The 19,638-nt window shown below is 39.9% G+C and overlaps 2 protein-coding genes across 4 annotated transcripts in view; one reads left to right on the top strand and one right to left on the bottom strand.

Moving 5' to 3' along the window:
- The window catches only part of PRKCG (protein kinase C gamma), a 46,355-nt gene extending 45,652 nt beyond the window's left edge, over nucleotides 1–703 (bottom strand). Inside the window, exon 1 of the mRNA XM_039335098.1 lies at nucleotides 517–703. Within this exon, the coding sequence (XP_039191032.1) occupies nucleotides 517–683 (167 nt within the window). The 5' untranslated portion in view covers nucleotides 684–703. The remainder of the gene's footprint in view (nucleotides 1–516) is intronic.
- Nucleotides 704–1,009: 306 nt separating this feature from the next.
- LOC120304481 (protein lev-9-like) lies at nucleotides 1,010–18,535 on the top strand. Of its 3 annotated transcripts, XM_039335104.1 has the most exons (10): nucleotides 1,010–1,105; nucleotides 1,337–1,450; nucleotides 2,126–2,153; nucleotides 10,528–10,683; nucleotides 12,954–13,139; nucleotides 13,566–13,677; nucleotides 14,835–14,911; nucleotides 15,536–15,715; nucleotides 15,832–16,029; nucleotides 16,860–18,535. In XM_039335104.1, exons 4-10 carry the CDS (start codon nucleotides 10,578–10,580, stop codon nucleotides 16,922–16,924), a joined length of 924 nt encoding a protein of 307 aa, XP_039191038.1. In that variant the 5' UTR covers nucleotides 1,010–1,105; nucleotides 1,337–1,450; nucleotides 2,126–2,153; nucleotides 10,528–10,577; the 3' UTR covers nucleotides 16,925–18,535. The 3 variants fall into 3 exon arrangements, with proteins under 3 accessions (XP_039191038.1, XP_039191037.1, XP_039191035.1); XM_039335103.1 differs by lacking the exon at nucleotides 1,337–1,450 and having other exon boundaries at nucleotides 1,013–1,105; XM_039335101.1 differs by lacking the exons at nucleotides 1,010–1,105; nucleotides 1,337–1,450 and having other exon boundaries at nucleotides 1,514–2,153.
- Nucleotides 18,536–19,638: the final 1,103 nt, after the last annotated feature.

Below are 19,638 nucleotides of genomic sequence, written 5' to 3'. Positions count from 1 at the left end.
TAGAAACCACTGTTTAATTCAACGTGGACAGAAAGAAAATCCTTCTGGGCTGACATTTTAGAAATTCTCCAGCAAGGAGCAGTAAAATCTGTGACCTGACCAAATTGCATCGTGCATCTTCAGGCTTTTAAGTGATTGTCACAAAAATTTTAAAACATCACACAGCCATCTCATCTCTTCAAATCAAAAGCCACATCTTCTTCTGATTTAGAGTAAGGTTGAACCTCCTTAAAGAGGACTAGAAACTTATGATCTGCACAGGAAGGCACATATATGCCACTACATAAATCTATAAATAATAACAGTATAGCCAGCCTACTAAATTCTGCATCTATTGCTCAGTTCTGCACTTTTCCAGCACCTGGACGGGAATTTTAAAAAATACAGCTTTTTGGCAAAGCAATAACGTCCAAACCATCACAGGGTTGTAGCATATGAGCTGGGTAGTAGAAAAGAGTCCACAGGGGTCAAGGCACATGGGGAGGGGGAGGGGTTAGGGTCTGAGGTTTCTCTCACCAGATGAAGTCTGTGCAATGGCTGCAGAAAGTGGGCTGTTTGAAGAAGCGGGCGGTAAACTTGTGGCTCTTCACCTCGTGGATGACCTTCTGACGGAGCGCCCCCTTGCGGCAGAAGAGCGGCTTGGTTAAGCACTCGGTCTCGGTGGGGGAGCTCAGGAGCGCCATGGTGCCCCCTGGGGGAAGCCCCGGTGCCCTGACCCAAAAGACGAAGGGCTGCCGGGGAAACAGACGGCAGGGGAGGAGGAGAGGACGGAGGGTGGAAGGGAGAGATCCACCGCCCAAAGGAGGGAAATGGGAGCGGGAGATGTGGGTCGATGAAGGGCAGGGAAAGAGGACGGGCGGAAGATGAAGGGGTGCTTGGTCGAGGGCGAGGGAGAGAGAGTTTGCAAAGAAGGGGATAGCAGAAAGGATGGAGGGGAAAAATCCAGAGATGCCGAGGAAGGGATGGGAGAGGAAGAGAGTAATTGGATAGAAGAGCAAGGAAGTGGGGAGCGGAGCAAAGGAAAGGAAAAGAGAAAGGGGGAGAGGAGAAAACGGAGGAAGATATGGAGCAGCAGAGAAAGGCTCGGAGCTCGAGAAAGAAACAGGTTGTGACTGATCTGCCTCTCTTGCTCAGGAAGGTTTGGAGGGGGAGGCTGAGGCTGGGAAGGAGGAGTTAGAGTTTAAAGAGAAAGCATAGCGGGTGCCTTTCTCCAAGGAGTCAGCAGGACACAGAGGGAGGGAGGGAGGGAGAGAGAGAGAGAGAGAGAGAGAGAGAGAGAGAGAGAGAGAGAGAGACCTTTCTAAATTCCTTTTTTAATTGCACCATATCTCTTTAGAGAATCCAGGTTCCCAGCCTTCTCCTATTAAGAGATCCCACCTATCTACCCAGCCACCCACCCACCCAAAACAAAGCCCATCTCTTCAAGGGACGTTGTAAGACAAGTGAATAGGTGGGTCTAAAGCAACTGTGGTTGAGAAGGGAAAAAAGAATATCTCCTGGATGGGGTTGCAGAAGAAGCAGAATTAGGACAGACTTGAGCAAGGAAATGGGGTGTTGTGAGAAACATCAACCAGGAGGGTCAGGAAGTTCCCGGGCCTCTTCCTGGATGAATGATGTGGCAGGTGGTGGTGGTGGTGGTGGTGGTGTGAATCCAATGAATGGAGAAGTTGGACTCCTGGGTCCATCCCCATCTCCTGATCCCTGTTTTTGAGTTCAGAGTTCCTGGTGACAAATGTGGAAGCCAGCCTGCCCTTTGGCAGGGCGCTCTCAGGGCCTTATTAATGAATAACTTTGGCCGCAGGGCTGAAGAAATGGATATATAGTCCCACGGGAGAATCCCTGCTGGATTTTATACAGTTGTCCCAACCCGTAAGGCTGAGTCCTGCTCCTCATCCTTCAGAAGAGAATCTCAGATCAGTCCCTAGAGCACCCAAGAATCTTGGGTCTTCAGCCCTTTCCTGTCACCCCTTCCTTACATGGGACTGACCTGATCGCTGTGTCCCATCCACTGAAAGCAGCCCCCTCTCCTGCCCCCACACTGAGGATTCCCAAGAAACTTCTTGTATCTTATAATACTATGTCTGGGTTTGCCTCCCTGCTGCTTCTCCTGCTTCTTTCTTGCCAGATCTCAGAAGGCTCCAAGCACATAGAAGGTGAGTTCCTTCATACCTCTCCTCCGGGGTCTACAATTGCTAATTTTTAACACGAAGTACTGGGTTAGGAACACAGGAGCTGCTTTCCACTATTGTATCCGAATGAACCCAGCCACATAGTGAGCTTAGTGAGGCCAGCCAACTGTGGTTTTTTTATTTAAGAGACCATGAATTGAACAAAGCATAGCTTAAAGCAGAATGTAAGGTTGATTATTCTTTCAGCATCTAGTCTTCTTGGGTCTGCTCTGACCCATCCTACCTTAGCTGTTAGCCTAAGTGAGCCACATTCAGCCCAAAGTATTTTTTAAGGTGCATTGATGGAGTGGCACACCTAGCATCAGCTGTGATACTATAAAAGCTTCTGGGTTGTTTAAAACATGGTTGTCCAAACTTTTGGCTTGCCTGGGCCTCATTGGGTGAAGAGAAATTATCTTGGGCCGCATATAAAATATATAGTATGCTTAATGTATATAAATAACAAACTTCCTTTATTTTTTGGCATGTTATTATTATCTTGGGAGGCTGCATTGCTAGCTGTCCAGGGCCGTATGTAGCTTATGGCTGCAGGTTGGACATATCTGGTTTAAAAGGTAGCCAGATGGAAAATATGACTGTCCTCCATTGATTTGCATAGGAGATAGGAGCAAAAATAATTGTGAGTCCTTCTGCCAGAAGATAAGTTAAGGACATGTGTTTAATTATCTGTTTCTTTTCTTCCACTCAGGTGGAAATAAATAAAATAATAAATATATAATAATATAATAAGGTAAATAAAAGCAATGTTTGTATTGAAGACTTGAGATACTTTTTAAAAACTTTTCCTGCATTAGGATACAAAGACACAAAGCAAACTGCCCTGAATAAAAGGATCTTACCGGGGGATGTAATTATTTATTCTGAAAAATCTACTGAAGACACTTAGCCTTTTTCAAGCTATTTTACAGATAGAAAATTGAGGCTTCCCAGATAAATGGTCTAAGCCAGTTGTTCTCAACCTGTGGGTCGGGACCCCATTTGGGGTCGAACGACTATTTCATGGGGGTCGCCAAACAATGCAGTCCGCCATTTTTCCCTCCCTTTTCCTTAGCTGTGCTACCCCCTTTTATTCTATTGGCTTTTGAAAGCCAATAGAATAGACTCTCTTGAATAGAGTCTAATTCTATTGGCTTTCAAAAGCCAATAGGAATTGTCCAGGCTGTCTCTGCCCTGCTGAGCCCGCCAAAAGTCCCATTCTGCAAACGGTGCTGCACCAGTTGAGTAGTCCTCGACTTACGACCGGTTGGGGGTCACGGCATTAAAAAGATTGAGAACCACTGGTCTAAGCTGTGACATTTATCTACTCAACTTTCTCATATCTTGAATGCCACATTCTAAGCACTAAATAATATTGCTAGTCTGTACTTATAAACTTCTACATGCATACTTTCACATGTTTTCTCTCTCTGTCCATCCAATCGTTAATTTCTGAAATGCAAATATTTTTAAAACGAAGGTATTTATGCCTCATTTAGCTTTCTAACAGTGTATGAAATCTACACATTCATTTGTCTACAGATATACTCAAGGTGTTTTCCATAATCACATTTACATGTATGTGTGTGTAATTATATGTTATAATTACACAATTATTGATTTTCTACAGAGATTTAATGCATTTGAGAAAGATCCAGAAATATTTAAGCTAGCATGTCTATTTTAGGGAAGTACATGCTTAATCGTGTATTCAGATTTTATATATATATAAAATCATACTATATGTGAATGACATTTTCCACCAACATCACAGAAAATACCTTTCAACTACTTAGTCTAGATTTAAATGTGCTATATGGTAATGCAATTGATATGGTTCTATTGTTTATTTGTGGGGCTAAAAAAAGTAAATAATGGAACTCGCATTCAGCTTCGCTAGTTTCATAACTGCATAAAATAGCACTCCATCAATATTATTACTGAGAAAAGTTTAATAGTAGTTGTATTTTCTCTGTTTGGAATATATTATACATAATAACTTGGATTGTGTTTCATTGCTTGGTTTATTTATTCCCAAAGTGACTAAGCTTTAAAATCTTTATAAAGGTGCAAAATATGAAGAAATACTCCAAAATACATTACTGCCCACTGGATTCCACAGTAATGGAATCTCTGAGAAAAAAAAGGGGGGTAAAGGACAGAAATAACTAACAAATAGGTACAGAACATAAATGTCTTGGATTTTTTTTCTTGCAAATTAATATAAAACTGTCAGTTTTAGAATATATTTCTCCATCTGGTGGCCATGGATAGTAAAGCAACTTTCCTCTTGTATATTAAAACATATTTTTGTTGTTTGAGCTTGTTATTTTACAGTCAATTTAGAACTTTAGGCAGCAATATGGAACTGACCTTTTTCCTGTATAGTCCTAATATTTACAGTTATGAAATTTTCCCAGCTAGACTTGATTAGGTCTGACCCAGCTTAGCTTATTAAAATCATTCAAAGTTGAGTATATTCCAGCTGGATTCTTCTAAATCAGTGTTTCTCAACCTTGACAATTTTAAGGCATGTGGACTTCAACTCCCAGAATTCTGGGAGTTGAAGTCCACATGCCTTAAAATTGTCAAGGTTGAGAAACACTGTTCTAAATTAAATGCAAGAAAAAAATATGCTTAATGAACAAAATCTATTTTCTTTCTTAACACCACACCCTTCCTTTCCATGTAGGATATATTTAAAGTGCAATCTCAGGGATTTTTGAAAATGGGTGTTACTTCTCATTAGCATCTTATTAGAATTGTCACCTTCTTCACAATTAAGGTTGTGCGCAAGGGCAGGTGATTTTTGCTTTATATAGCCATGACAATTTCTTAGATATTAAAAGGCTGTTAAAAGCACAGGAACAACAGTTGTGCCTTCTGTTCACAATCATGGGAGAGAAAGGTTTGACTGTCTTTTGCTCAAGCAAATGAAGAAGGGGGACATTCATATATGTGCAATCTGGGATTGCAAACCCAGACCCAAGGGTGATAGTTAAATAACACAGATCTGAGCTACTGTGGTTTTAAACAAGCATTGATAAAGTTTATTTCCATCACATGCACACACACAGAGAGAGACAAATTCTCATGAACTATGGCTTAGTTTGCAGAGTTCAGTGGGAAGTATAGACTAGAAAAATAAAAATAAAACCAATTTAACTATCAGTCCTCTTTCAAAAGTCAACACATATTTTCCCCTGGGTCAGTGGTGGGATTCAAATATGTGAACAACCAGTTCTCTGTGTGTATGCTGCTTCCGGAAGTCCATTCTGGGCCTGGGCAACAAAAAAATTAGCTACCGGTTTTGCTGAAGTGGTGCAAACCGGCTGAATCCCACCACTGCCTTGGATGATATTTAAACCTGGGACGGTGATTGGAACTTAAATCTCTGTAATAGCAGGTTGAGTAAACATACCAGCCAATCCAGAAGGTGATTTGTTTTAATGTGTTACACCCAACCATTCTGATTTGTAAACTATGGTTTATGGCAGCATATTGTATGAACCTAGCCAGTTGTGGTGCACAATGTTCATTAAACAATGGTTTAATATGATACGTGAATCCATCAACCATCTTTCAAGAGTGCTCCAACACTGCAAAATACATGTCATTAAATGATTGCGAAAGATTTTGGAGCAAGCTGGTGGCCAAACACTACAAAGACCTGTATAGGACCACAGAGAACTAGATATTCGGTTTGGGAACACTAAGAAAAACAGAGAGATGCCCAGCTGGGCCTTGGGATTCTAAAATAAAATTAATTGGAAATGCAAGAAAACTTAGTTCTCAAGCTAATTTGCTTTTGGATTGATTTTTTCCCTCGCATACGACTATCCTCCAAATTAAGGAGGATTTCCAAAATTAAAATACCGAAACAGAAAGCTTTGAAAACTCTTCTGTATGTTGGACCAGTTTCACTTCTCAGACCGGTTGAGCTTTGAAGAAAAGGCATAAGACATCAGTTGGCAGGTAAGGGTAAAACTACAGGTAATCCTCGATTTACAGTCGTTCTTTTAGTGACCATTCAAAGTTACAACGACACTGCAGCATCCCTGTGGTCACGTGATCAAAATTCAGATGCTTGGTAACTGGCGTGTGTTTATGACAGTTGCCATGTCCCTGGGTCATGTGATCCCCTTTTGTGACCTTCTGAGAAGCAGAGTCAATGGGAAAGCCAGATTCACTCAACAATCGTGTTACTAACTTAACACCTTAACAACTGTGGCAAGAAAGGTCATAAAATGGGTCAAAACTCACTTAACTGTCCTGCTTAGCAATGGAAATTTTGGACTCAGTTATGGTCGTAAGTCAAAACTTCCTATACTTTACAAATGTTGTAATAAATGGGACAGTTCCTTCCCAGTAACACTATTTTGTCCCTCTTGCTGATTTCTGCTTGCCTCCACCATTGTTTTTCAGTTACCAGCTACTTTATATTCAATCCCTGTTAATAACTGCCAGAGCAGAAAAAGCCTTCAGCACATTTCATCCTTGCTATCAGGCTACTTAGGGGTTTACTAGACTCTCATAATAATTCCCTAGCCCCATAGATCATCTCTAGGTTATTCCTAGTTGCTGATATTTTAATAAATAACTCCACAACACCATTCCCCCCTCCCACAGTAATATCCTTAGGCATTTCTGCCTTAAGATAGGTCATTCACTCACGTTGATTAGTTCGAAGTACTTTTCTAATCAGAATTATGTAAAAACAAAAAGGGGGACGTGAATTGCATCCTATCTGAAGATGTGCCCAGCACCTTCTTGAAAATCTTCAGTACCAATGTGTCTGAACATCTCTACTATTCAACTTGGAAGACCTCAAAGTTGAAATGTCTCTGAGATATCTAAGACCTTCTTGGGGCAAGGTGGAGAAATATGTTTTTCCTTTATGAATAGAATAGAATAGAATAGAATAGAATAGAATAGAATAGAATAGAATAATTGAAAGGGACCTTGGAGGTCATCTAATCCAACCCCTTGCTCAAGTAGTTCTTCCCCTTATGATCATAATTACGTCCATTATTACCATTGTTAAGCAAGCAGCTGTTAAGTAAGTAAATGAATCATGTAGTTGTTAAGGAAATCTGGCTTCCTCCATTGACTTTAGTTGGCAGAAGCCAGCTGGGAAGGTCGCAAATGGTGATCATGTGATCCTGGGACAGTGCAACCATCATAAATGCATGCCAGTTTCAAGGCACCTGAATTTTGATCACATGACCCTGGGGATGCTGATTTAGTGCAAGAACCTGTCATACCCCATTTTTTTCAGTGCCATTGTAATTTTGAACAGTCACTAAATGAATGGTTGTAAGTCAAGGACTACCTGTACTTTCTTCGTGGAAGATCCATAATTGGGGCCCAGGACAAGTAATTTTCTCCCCAAATTAGAATATGTTTGACCTAGGGGCAGACAGCCTTTTCCTGTCATCTCTCTTCCGGTTCCTTTTCTCTGAAGAAAACTAGGGAAAAAATTTGACCAAAGTCTCCTTTTGAATTAGAAGAGGGAGAAAGTCTACAAACATCTATTGGCCTCTGTACTACTTTTTAGCCTTCACAAAGAGTTAAAAAAATATATATACCCTCAATCTGCATATTTGTTTATTTCTGTTCTTTTTTTAAGTTTCCTTCATTTTCGTATTAGATTTTGAATATGTAATTTATTGCCTACCTACTGAGAAAAGAGGGTCTAGAAATATTCAAAATAAAGATGTATTCATGATTACAGGTAGTCCTCAACGACCACAACTGAGCCCAAAATTTCTGTTGCTAAGTGAGTTTTGCCCCATTTCTTTCTACAGTTGTTAAGTTAATCACTGCAGTTGTTAAGTTTGTAACATGGTTGTTAAGTGAATCTGGCTCCCCTATTCACTTTGCTTGTCAGAAGGTTGCAAAAGGTTATCACATGACCCCAGGACGCTGCAACCGTCAAAAATACTGTATGAATAAATAAATATGAACCAGTTGCCAAGCATCTGAATTCTGACAGTCATGTCACTTTTTTCAGTTGCTGTTGTAACAAAAGTCACTAAACAAATGGTTGTAAATCGAAGGGTGTAATCTGGGGTGGGGCTTGAGTTAACACCCCATCATTTTTTAATTGATTCATTTATTCACTCATCTCAATGAGTGAACAATCTTAAAATAAATTCCTATCATCAATAGCAAAATTAAAATACGCAGCAGGTGAGGAAGGAGTCTGTAGCTGTTTATTTTTTTGTTTCAGTTTATACAGCCAACCCTCCAGACAATATCCATGACATTTTGCTTTTAAACAGTGTTTATCGCGCAGGAATCCAATTTTTGTTCCTTCATGTTCTGTTCACACCTTCATGCCTTCTGCTAGACTGTGAGGGAAAAAACGAACTTTGGTTTGAATTTGGCTTTCTTTGTTTTCAGTTTAGATTAAGTTTCAGCTTGACATCTTTCTTGTTGGAAAATCCGCAGGAATCTGCTCTGGGGGAATGAATCAAAGCCAACAACAGGCTAATGAGGCAGAGCTTAAAAGGTTCTGCTGAGGGACATTTAAAAAATACACAAAGAGGAAATGAGCCCAAACACCGATATTACCTTATGTGTCACAGGATGGAAAGAAAAAGCAAAATCACGCTTCCCATCAGAAAGCCCATTTGGGGGCAAAGTCACGCTAACAAACATCTTAATTCCTGACAGATTTTCTAATTTAGCTTTTGTTCTATTGGTCTCTGCACTACAAGGCCCATCATTCTCAGATGCCTAATCTAGATTAGAAAATGCCAAATGGGATACTTTCTTCCCTTTTTTTTTTAAGCTCACAATGAAAAGGGAAGATATCTAGATTTTTTTTCTATCTGAACAACTTTTGGACTACTATGCTGCACAGAAGATCTTCTGGGCCTTCCATTTTTCCACTGTAATTTCAGTCTTAAATGTTATGAGATAGATAGATTTATAGAGGCAGCCCTTGACTTATAACTGCAATTGTGACTGGAATTTCCCTTAAGCATGGCTTAGGTAAGTCATGTCCAATTTTATGACTTTTTTGCCACAGTTAAGTGCATCACTGCAGTTGTTAAATGAATCATGGTCATTATGTGAATCCACTCCCCCTCCCATTGACTGGGAAGATCACAAATGATGATTGCATGATCTTAGGATGCCGCAACTGTTGTAAATAGATATCAGTTGCTAAGAGGTTTCTTATCAGCTTGGTATCTTATCAGTTGCTAAGCTGAATTTTGATCATGCAACCACGGGAATGCTGCAACAGTTGTAAGTGTGAGAAGCACTTGTAAGTCACTTTTTCAGACCTGTTGGAACTTCAAATGGTTGCTAAACAAAGGGTTCTAACTTGAGGACTACCTGTACAGATATGAGTGTGTGCACATGCGTGTGTTTGTATGTATATGTACATCCACATATATACTTTATACATAACTCAAAGTAATTAGCATTCCAATATGCCTTCCTCCTATTTTCTTCACAACAACAACCTTGTGAGGTGGGTTAGATTGAGAGAGATTGATGGGCCCAAAGTCACCAGCCAGCTTTCATGCCTAAAGTGGGACTAGAACACCCAGTCTCCTTTTGTCTAGGACAGGAGTAGGCAACTTTGGCTCTTTTATGACTCATGGACTTCAATTCCCAGAATTCCTGAGCCAGCCAATCCACGAGTCATAAAAAAGCCAAGGTTGCCTACCCCTGGTCTAGGACTAGGTCAACATCTTAACCACTGCACCAAACTAGAAATAGATTATTCATTAGACAGGTGTATATTGCCATTTTTAAAAATCTAGTTTTGTTCATAATTTTGCTGTTGCTGCTATAAAACTTCTGTGCAGTTTTTTTAAAAAGTAAATATTTTTTAAAAAATCAAGTGTGATATATTCGGATTTCAGCTTCTCCTACTCCCACACCCAGTCTTTTTCAGTTGCATCTTATAATAAGGTGACCAACCGTCCTCCTTTAGGGAGGACAGTCCTCCTTTTGTAAGTTCTGTCCTCCCTCAAAAAGTGTCCTCCTTCATGTCCTCCTTTTCGATATTTGAAGACTAATCTGCAGGGCTTTTTTTTCCCTCATAGAACGCTCAGAATGGCGTTCCGGCACCTTTTTTTGATGGGTTTTTTTTTTCAACTTTTGCATGAGCTGTGCTACTCCCACTATTGGCTTTCGAAAGCCAATAGGAATTGCTGCTGAGCGCGCCAGAACACCCGGCTGGCAAAATTTGCACATGCAAGTTGTCTATATTATTGTTGCAATGAATAAAATGTTTCTTTTATTTACGATATTTTTTTCTTCAATGTATTTGTGTCCTCCTTTTCATTGTAAAAAAGTTGGTCACCTACTTATAAACATTTATACTTTTTACTTTCTCCAGCAAGGAATATCACTGAAACCAAATGTCCTTCACGGAAAAAGAGTTTTGTAATGCGAACAGGACACGTTTGTCAGAGGAGCTGTGAACGCCGCCAATGTTCAAAAACCAGAAAGTGTGTGTGCGATGGTAAATGTGGATTGAGTTGCATTTCTCCAGGTAGATATATACTGACATCATTTTTAGGGCCCCAGGAATCTGAAATAGTTTGCAGCAGGATTTCTCAAGTTTAGCAACTTTTAACACGTGTTGGTTTCAACTCCTAGAATTCTCCAGCTAGCCATGAATTCTGGGAGTTGAAGTATTAATACCACTTTACAATGCCTTGGTAAGGCCACACTTGGAATACTGCATCTAGGTCACCACGATGTAAAAAAAGATGTTGAGACTCTAGAAAGAGTACAGAGAAGAACAACAAAGATGATTAAGGGACTGGAGGCTAAAACATATAAGGAACAGTTGCTGGAATTGGGTATGTCTAGTTAATGAAGAGAAGGACGAGGGGGGACATGATAGTAGTCTTCCAGTATCTCAGGGGCTGCCACAAAGAAGAGGGAGTCAAGCTATTCTCCAAAGCACCTGAAGGCAGGACAAGAAGCAACAGATGGAAACTAATCAAGGAGAGAAGCAACCTAGAACTAAGGAGAAACTTCCTGACAGAACAATTAACCAGTGGAACAACCTACCTCCAGAAGCGGTGAATGCTCCAATACTAGAAGTTTTTAAGAAGAGACTGGACAGCCATTTGTCCAAAATGGTGTAGGGTTTCCTCCCTGAGCAGGCGGTTGGACTAGACCTCCAAGGTCCTTTCCATCATCATCGTCGTCATCGTTGTTGTTGTTATATTGTTATTGTTATTATTAAGTCCACAATATCTTAAAGTTGCTAAAGTTGAGAAATATTGGTTTACGGTCTTCATTCATCTCCCAGATAATTCCAGTGATATTATTCTTATTATTCTTATTCTAACTGGCGATTAATTTTCCCAAGAAGCCGCATGAGAAACTGGGATTGTTTTGGAGGGCCACCTCCTCTTCCCCTGTCTTCTCCCCTCCCCTGCCCCACCCCCTGCTGTTACCCTGCTGCCATTGCTGCCTCGCCCCTGGCAACGCCCAGCTTGTGGTAGCATTCCCTGCCCTCCACTGCTAATGCCCCACTGCCCTAAGCCCTGCTCCCCTGATGCTGTGGGCTGGACAGGGATAGCCAAAGGGCTGGATGTGGTCCACGGGCTGTAAAATGCCCATTCTATGCTAAACCAGCCCATTATAACTAGTCCTCGAGTTATGACTACAATTTGGAGCAGAATTTCCGTTGCTAAGCAAGGTCATTGTTAAATGAGTTGAACCCAATTTTATGACTTTTTTGCCAACAAATCACTGCAGTTGTTAAGTAAAACATGCAGCCATTAAGCGAATCTGGCTTTCTTCATGGACTCTTCCTGTCAGAAGTAGGCTGGGAAGGTCTTAAATGGCAATCACATGATCCCAGAACACTGCAACCCCTGTAAATGAGTTTCAGTTGCCTATTGCCCGAATTTTGATCACATAACCGTGAGGATGCTGCAGCGGTCATAAGTGCGAGGACTAGTTATAAGCAATGGCACTTAGATTTATATACCATTCCATAGTGCTTACAGCCCTTTCTGAGTGGTTTACAATGTCAGCATATTGCCCCAATCTGGGTCCTCATTTTACCAACCTTGGAAGGATGGAAGGCTGGGTTAGCCTTGAGCCGCTCGTAAGTCACTTATTTCAGTGCTGTTGTAACTTCAAATGGTCGCTAAACAAATGATTATGTCGAGGACTAACTATATTCCTTCAGCACTCTTGTTGGAAGCTGGTTCAGAAGGTCCCAAATGGCAGTCACATGATACCCCCCTCCCAGGACATTGCAACTGTCATAAATACATGCGGGTGGCCAAGTGCCCAAATTTTGCTCATGTGACCACAACTCACTTTTTAAAATGCTGTTGTAACTTTGAACAGTTGTTAAAAAATGAGTTGTAAGTTACAGATTATTTGCCCTTTGAAAGGAGGGCAGGACATCCTACCAGAGTAAAGGCCCTTCTGTGTTTGCTTTCATTACATTTTGTTTTGTCTTACAAGGAATCTCCCATGTTTATCTTTCAAAGCATCCATTAGATGGGGTGGACAACTATGGCCACTTTACAACCTGTGGACTTCAACTCCCAGAATTCCTTAGAGCTGAAGAATTCTGGGAGTTAAATCCACAGGTCATAAAGTGGCCATACTTGCCCATCCCTGCATTAGATCTTAGAAATCTTCCATCCTTGGTGCTTTAAGTGACCTCAGGGATAGGCAATCTTGGCTCTTTTATGACTCATGGACTTCAACTCCCAGAATTCCTAAGCCAGCCATCCTAGATCCTTCCTGATTGTGCTCATGTTGTTCTTTCTGTGTTCATCCAAGCCTTAAGATGTCCATGGCCCATGACAGTTGATAATGCTGAGACACACTTGGCCCAGGAATCCCATGTGTTTGGAGACTTCATGACGGTGACCTGCAAATCTGGATATAGAATGCTGGATGGACAAGAAATGTCAATCAGCCGTTGTCAAGGAGACAAAAAGTGGAGTATCACTGCACGGTGCGAAGGTACTATTTCCTAATTATTAATAATTACTCAATACAACCAATCTCATAGTCATGTCTTGTCTAAAAATCTTTATCCAATCCAAAGCCATCTTTGATCCCCAACTGTTTCCCAATCAGGAAACCAAAGTTATGAATGCTGATACTAATTTTATTATGAAATAACAGGAACAAATTCTTGCAGGTCTGAATGTGTCTTTCTTCTGTTTTTACACTCAAGAAAAATAGGAAGAGTCAGGTCTGGCCCGTTTTTTCAAATTAAATTTCTGCTTTGAATTCAGATTTATCTTATCTGACAATTTTTCTTCATTGTTCCTCAAGGTGATTTGCACAGCCATTACATCAATGTCTTCACCAAAAGGCTAATTAATGGTTGACCTAATTGACTTTACACATCCCTGATCTGCAGTATGTTTTCTTCTTTTCCAGATATTCTTAATATTTCAAATGTTTGCAAACCTCCCCCTGAGATTGACAATGGATACCATGAAAATGGTCCTTATACCATAGGAAAGGAAGTGCTCTATAGGTGTAAACCTGGGTGAGTCTAGCACTCCATTTCTTCACTGAAGGCTATCCTAAAATTCTAAGCAATACACATATGCTTCATCTCCTAACTCAGTATGTTTCTCAACCTCAGCAACTTTAAGATGTTTGGACTTCAATTCCCAGAATCCTCCAGCCAGCATGCTGGCTAAGGAATTCTGGGAGTTGAAGTCCATTCATCTTAAAAGTTGCTGAGGTTGAAAAACACTGTCTAACTAATTGGCCTACTTAGGAACAACAGAGCATATGTAGCTTTTGCATTAGCATACAATAGAATTGGACTCTTCTCTTCACTATCTCAACCCATTTACACGTCCTCCTACAACTTGTAGGAAGACCCTACAGATCTTATGAGCAAATAGGAATAATGATTGCTCAGTTTCAATTTCTACATTTCAATTTCTAACATCCCTTTGAGAATTCCTACACACCGTAGAATTCACTGAAGAATATGAAATCTTTGTCTTTGTGGTTGTTTAGTTGACTACCTTTCCTGAAAGCACTACAGGTAGTCCTTATGACCACAGTTGAGCCTAACATTTCCATTACTAAGTGAAAAAGTTGTTAAATGAGTTTTGCCTCAGTAAGTCTCACAACTCAGTAGGCCTCACAACTATGGCCTACATTTTGCCCCAGTTATTAAGCAAATTACTGCAGTTATTCAGTGAATCTTATGGTCATTAAGGTCATCTGGCTCCCACCATTGAGTTTGCTTATCAGAAGTCAATTGGCCAGGTCCCAGATGGTGATCACATGACCCTGGGATAGTACAGCTGTCATAGATACATGTCAGTTGCCAAGCACCTGGATTCTGATCACCTGACCTTGGTGATGCTGCAATGGTCATAATTTTATTCATGTATATTATTTATTTATTAAATTTTATGCCACCAATCTCCCCTGCAGTGTGACTCTGGGCAGCTCGCCAGTTATAAAACAAGTAAAAAATAATTTAAATATTAAAGCATGAAAAACTATACAGATTAAAATATTAAGTAAGTATAAAAACTGGTCCTAAGTCACTTTTTTCAGTGCTTTGAATCATCACTAAACGAATGGCTGTAAGTGGAGGATCACCTGTATTTGAAAATATGAATGGTTATTCCCTAATATTGCCATCTTTCTCTTTTTTTTTTCCCCCTTGCTATATAGATATTGGCTGCAAGGGTCCAATTCACTCCTATGCCAAGAAAATAAGGAATGGTCAGACAATGCTCCAACTTGCCATCGTAAGTTGTCAAGACACAACAGTAGAGGAAGATAATTACAACTTCTTTCAGGTTTCTTAAATGTGGTCAAGTAGAAATATTCTATTTCATGGCCATAGTAGTAATATGTTGAACCACAAACTTAACATAAGGGTGACCAGGCATATACACCTGGATCAACCACCTGTAAACCAAAACATAAGACTTGTCAATTTCTATCCATCTTCATACTGAGAGATCTATTTATTCACATGTATTCATATATTCATTATAAGAGCTATGGTGGTGCAGTGGTTAGAATGCAGTATTGCAGGCAAACCGCCTACAGCCAGGAGTTCAATCCTGACTGGCTTAAAGTTGACTCAGCCTTCCATCCTCCCCAGGTTGGTAAAATGAGGACCAGATTGTGGGGAGAAATATTATAAACCGTTTAGTGACTGCTGTAAGGCAGTATAAAGTAGTATAAGTGCTATTGCTATTGCCCTTTTAACCATTAAGCCATAACTCCTTCTACATATCTTTCCATTTAAATAGACATTTCATAGGTCATTCCATACTTCCATATAAGTTCTCTTCCATTGATCTTTAATTAATCCATCCATATAACTTGCGGACTTACTTAAGACTTTGTTTTTTTCTCATCAGCTGTTACCTGTTCCCGGCCAACCAACGTTGCACAGGCAACACTGGTGGCTGTGCACCAGTCTGAATATCCTGTAGGAACTGTAATCTATTACTTATGTCACAAGGACTTCTACCTAGATGGTTCTAACAGAGTCATCTGCCTGAAAAATGGAAGCTGGTCCCAACTGCCTTACTGTAGAGGTATCTTCCTTTTTCACTCCCTCCCATAATATTTTATCGACCTCCCATTAAATTCCACCTCTGACTTCTGTTTGCCCTTCCAGATGACCCCTTTACTTCTTTCTTTCCTGTTCTAGCTCGCTGTCCCATCATTGCCCAAAGGAGCCGGATAATCTACCATGGACGTAAAGTTTGGGCCTATGAGATCCCAAATGGTCTTGTTCATCATGGTGAAACAGTCACATTTTTCTGCCGAAGTCAGAATAAGACTTGTAGTTTTGAAGCTGAAAGCAGTTGTTTTGATGGCGTATTGAAGATGCCTGATTGCTATGATGGTGAGAAATAAAAATAAGATGTATTGGGAATCAATACGGTATAGTAAGATTATTATGGCTTCCTAACTTTTTTTGCTGGGATGTTGAATAGAATAGAATAGAATAGAATAGAATAGAATAGAATAGAATAGAATAGAATAGAATAGAATAGAATAGAATAGAATAATTGGGCTGGAAGGAACCTTAATTATTTATTATGGTTGGTTGCATAGTCAGCCAGATGTTTATACTGGATTTGGCATTTTTATCCACCTATTGAGTCCTTCCCAAGGATCTGAGATAGGCAGATGTGGAGGTTTGATAGTGTTAATTATTTATTGTTATTATTTTGATTTGTGGCACAGTCAGCCAATTTTTCAGACTGGATTTATTTTTATTTATTAAAAAATAATCAGTGGATGCTGGCTAGGGAATTGTGGAAGTTGAAGTCATACAAAGTTGCCAAGGGTTAAGAAACTGTTCTAGATTAACCAATTTAAAGTATTTCCAATTTTTGTCATTCCAACAAAGATAACAGGCACAAAAACCACAATTTTACAATGGCAAATTTGTACTGTCTGCATACAAAAACCCTTCATTTGCACAATTAATTGCAGTAACTAATTGGTGGTTTGTGCTTTAGAAGTGTTCGTTTCTCTCAAACAATTTGAATTGAGAAGTGTGTTAACCAAATACTTAACTTTTTATTTCATACATTCTTCTACCTTCCCTAATGATGAGTATATTTGAGGAAAAGGTCCTCTCTGTTTATGTGTGGATTACCTTAGATAAAGTTCCTACTTGCCTTTCAACCACTTTTTTTTTATAATTTCTCCTCCTCCTTCTTCCAGAACCAACCTATTTGCAATACCATCTCTTCCCCAAAAGAGTTGTATCCGAAATACGTGCTTGTTGAACATCTGACCAGTCACTCCTTCAGCAATGAGATCTGTCTCCTTCTCCTTGTTCAAGCTGACAGACATCCTAGAAATCCAAGGGGAAAAATGGAAATAAGATCAATACTAAGAAAAGATGTCAACCAAAGGGAAAAGAGAAGGCAGGCCTGTGTATGTAAATGCTACAGCTGGCATTCTTGACAATCAATAGCTAGGTGTATGTTTTATTTATTTTTAACTGTTGCTCACTAAGTAAGCATCAAAATACTTTCAGGCCATCCCAAACCACAACTCAATTTCTCCTGTACTTCTTTTAAAAAATATTTCTTCCACAAGTCATATGGTTAAACTTATCCAAACTATCCTCTAAATAGAGAGCATTTTAAATATGAAGGAAGTTTTGTTTAAAACCTACAACAAGTAAAAGCACATATCATTGTAATCCTAGAGGAATAAATTCCTTTTTCCACTTTGGTCTAGTGGTTAGTTGGCACTAGGATAGAAATTCGGAGACTGTGAGTTCTAGTCCCGCCTTAGGCATGAAAGCCGGCTGGATGACTTTGGGCCAATCACCCGGAGACTATGAGTTCTAGTCCCGCCTTAGGCATGAAAGCCGGCTGGATTATTTGGGCCAGTCACTCTTTCTCTCAGCCCAACTCACATCACAGGGGGGGTTGTGGGGAAAATAGGAGGAAGAAGGAGTATTAGATGAGTTCTCCAGCTTGAGTTGCTTATTAAAAATAATAATAAAGGTGAAATATAAATAAAATAAAATAAACCATAGTAGATCGAGAGAAACTGCCTTGGAAAACAATGCAAAGAGCTGTTTGCTAAGAGCTATAGTGGAGGCTAGATAAATTTGAACTATGAAGTCCCTGGCTAGCAGTTCCTACTTTTTGGAACTGCGCTACCATAGCACCCTTTAGGCTTAGAAAATACTCCTCTTGGGCACAAGGGACTGCAGCAAGCAAATAAAAAAAGGAACAGTCTGATTGCAATTGAATTCATTATAGAACACTGAGTTCAGTAAACCCAAATGAACTTGGAGAAATGCGTAAGAGCGAACAAAACAAAAAGCATGACCCCAGATTAGGGATCCTATAGCAAACAAGCTGGAGCCAATTTCCATACCATGCTGGTAAAATATTTGTCTTTAATTCCCAAGGCCTGTATGACTGTATACGGTACTTACATATCCCACTGAAGGATTGGAAAAGTTATGGCAAGTTGGTATTAATAGAAGAGACTATTTGTAGCTCAGAAATGAACTGTCAAGTCTTTGATGTTTTTCTGAGCTGGGTTGTTTTCTTGTAGACGTTTCATTTCTTGACTAGGTAGCATCATCAAAGGTATAAATACCAGGCTGGTATTATTCCCATTTATCCCCTAGCTAAGCATGATCAGGGCCCTGAGGTCCAGATTGAAGAACAGGATGGTGAAAAGAAAGCAACTGAAAAAATGATCCTAGGATAAGAACTATATGAAACTATTTTTCCTGTATACTTCTGTAGAACTATTTGTATATAATAAACTGAATTTATTATATAAAAATGTGATCTTGTGGCCCAAAACTAGAATGGGCCTCTGAGGTAAAGCGGCTTCATTGATTTATTAAATTTACAGTGCACATACTCTACATTGTTGTGTATATTTATGAGGTAAATTTACATCCCATACACAGACAAACAGTACAGACTATGTCTTTCTTCCCGTTTTATTCCCCAGCTAACTGAGTGAACTAGATTATAGTACTAGATTTCCTAAAATGGAGGGGTTGCCAATTTATTTGAGGGGAGCTGGTGTCCCTTAACATAAGGTGACCTACCAGAAAAAGATTCTACCTGCTAACATAACTTGTTATGTTGGCGTGCTGAAATGTCTCTCCTGGGCCACTTGTAATTTTTTTTCTGAAAAATGGGAGAACCGCACCATCAGCATTGACAAATTCTCCACCAGACAATTGCAAAGGGGAGATTTTCTTGGAACACCTTACATCCTGCAATGATGTAAAAAAGAGACTTGAGACTCTAGAAAGAGTACAGAGAAGAAAAACAAAGATGATCAGGGGACTGGAGGCTAAAACATATAAGGAACGTTGCTGAAATTGGGTATGTCTAGTTTTAATGAAGAGAAGGACGAGGGGGGACATGATAGTAGTGTTCCAATATCTCAGGGGCTGCCACAAAGAAGAGGGGGTCAAGCTATTCTCCAAAGCGCCTGAAGGCAGAACAAGAAGCAATGGATGGAAACTAATCAAAGAGAGAAGCAATCTAGAATTAAGGGAAAATTTCCTGACAGAACAATTAATCAGTGGAACAACCTGCCTCCAGAAGTTGTAGGTGCTCCAACACTGGAAGTTTTTAAGAAGTTTTTGTCTGAAATGGTATAGGGCTTTCTGCCTGAGCATGGGGTTAGACAGAAGACCTCCAAGGTCTCTTCCAACTCTATTATTGTCATTATCATCATTATTATTATTCCTCTAACACTATCAAACATCCACATCTGCCTATCCCAGGTTTTTGGATAGGACTTGATAGGTGGATAAAAATGCCAAATCCAGTCTGAACCTCTGGCTGACAGCAATATACTATAATAATATAGGAGGCAGCTGCATCAAATGCACTGATAATTTCCCCGTATGCCCCCAAGCTTATTTCATTCTGATGAATGAAAGACTCTCCTATGCAGGCCATCTTAGAGCATCATCACTACCATGGCTTGATGAGGAATTCTG

This window comes from Crotalus tigris, unplaced genomic scaffold (genome assembly GCF_016545835.1).
Source record: "Crotalus tigris isolate CLP2741 ecotype Arizona unplaced genomic scaffold, ASM1654583v1 scf7180000017639.5415321, whole genome shotgun sequence".
NCBI classification, from domain to species: Eukaryota; Metazoa; Chordata; class Lepidosauria; order Squamata; family Viperidae; genus Crotalus; species Crotalus tigris.
The sequence above is the reverse complement of the archived record's forward strand: the minus strand, read 5'-3'. Positions and strand labels throughout refer to the sequence as shown.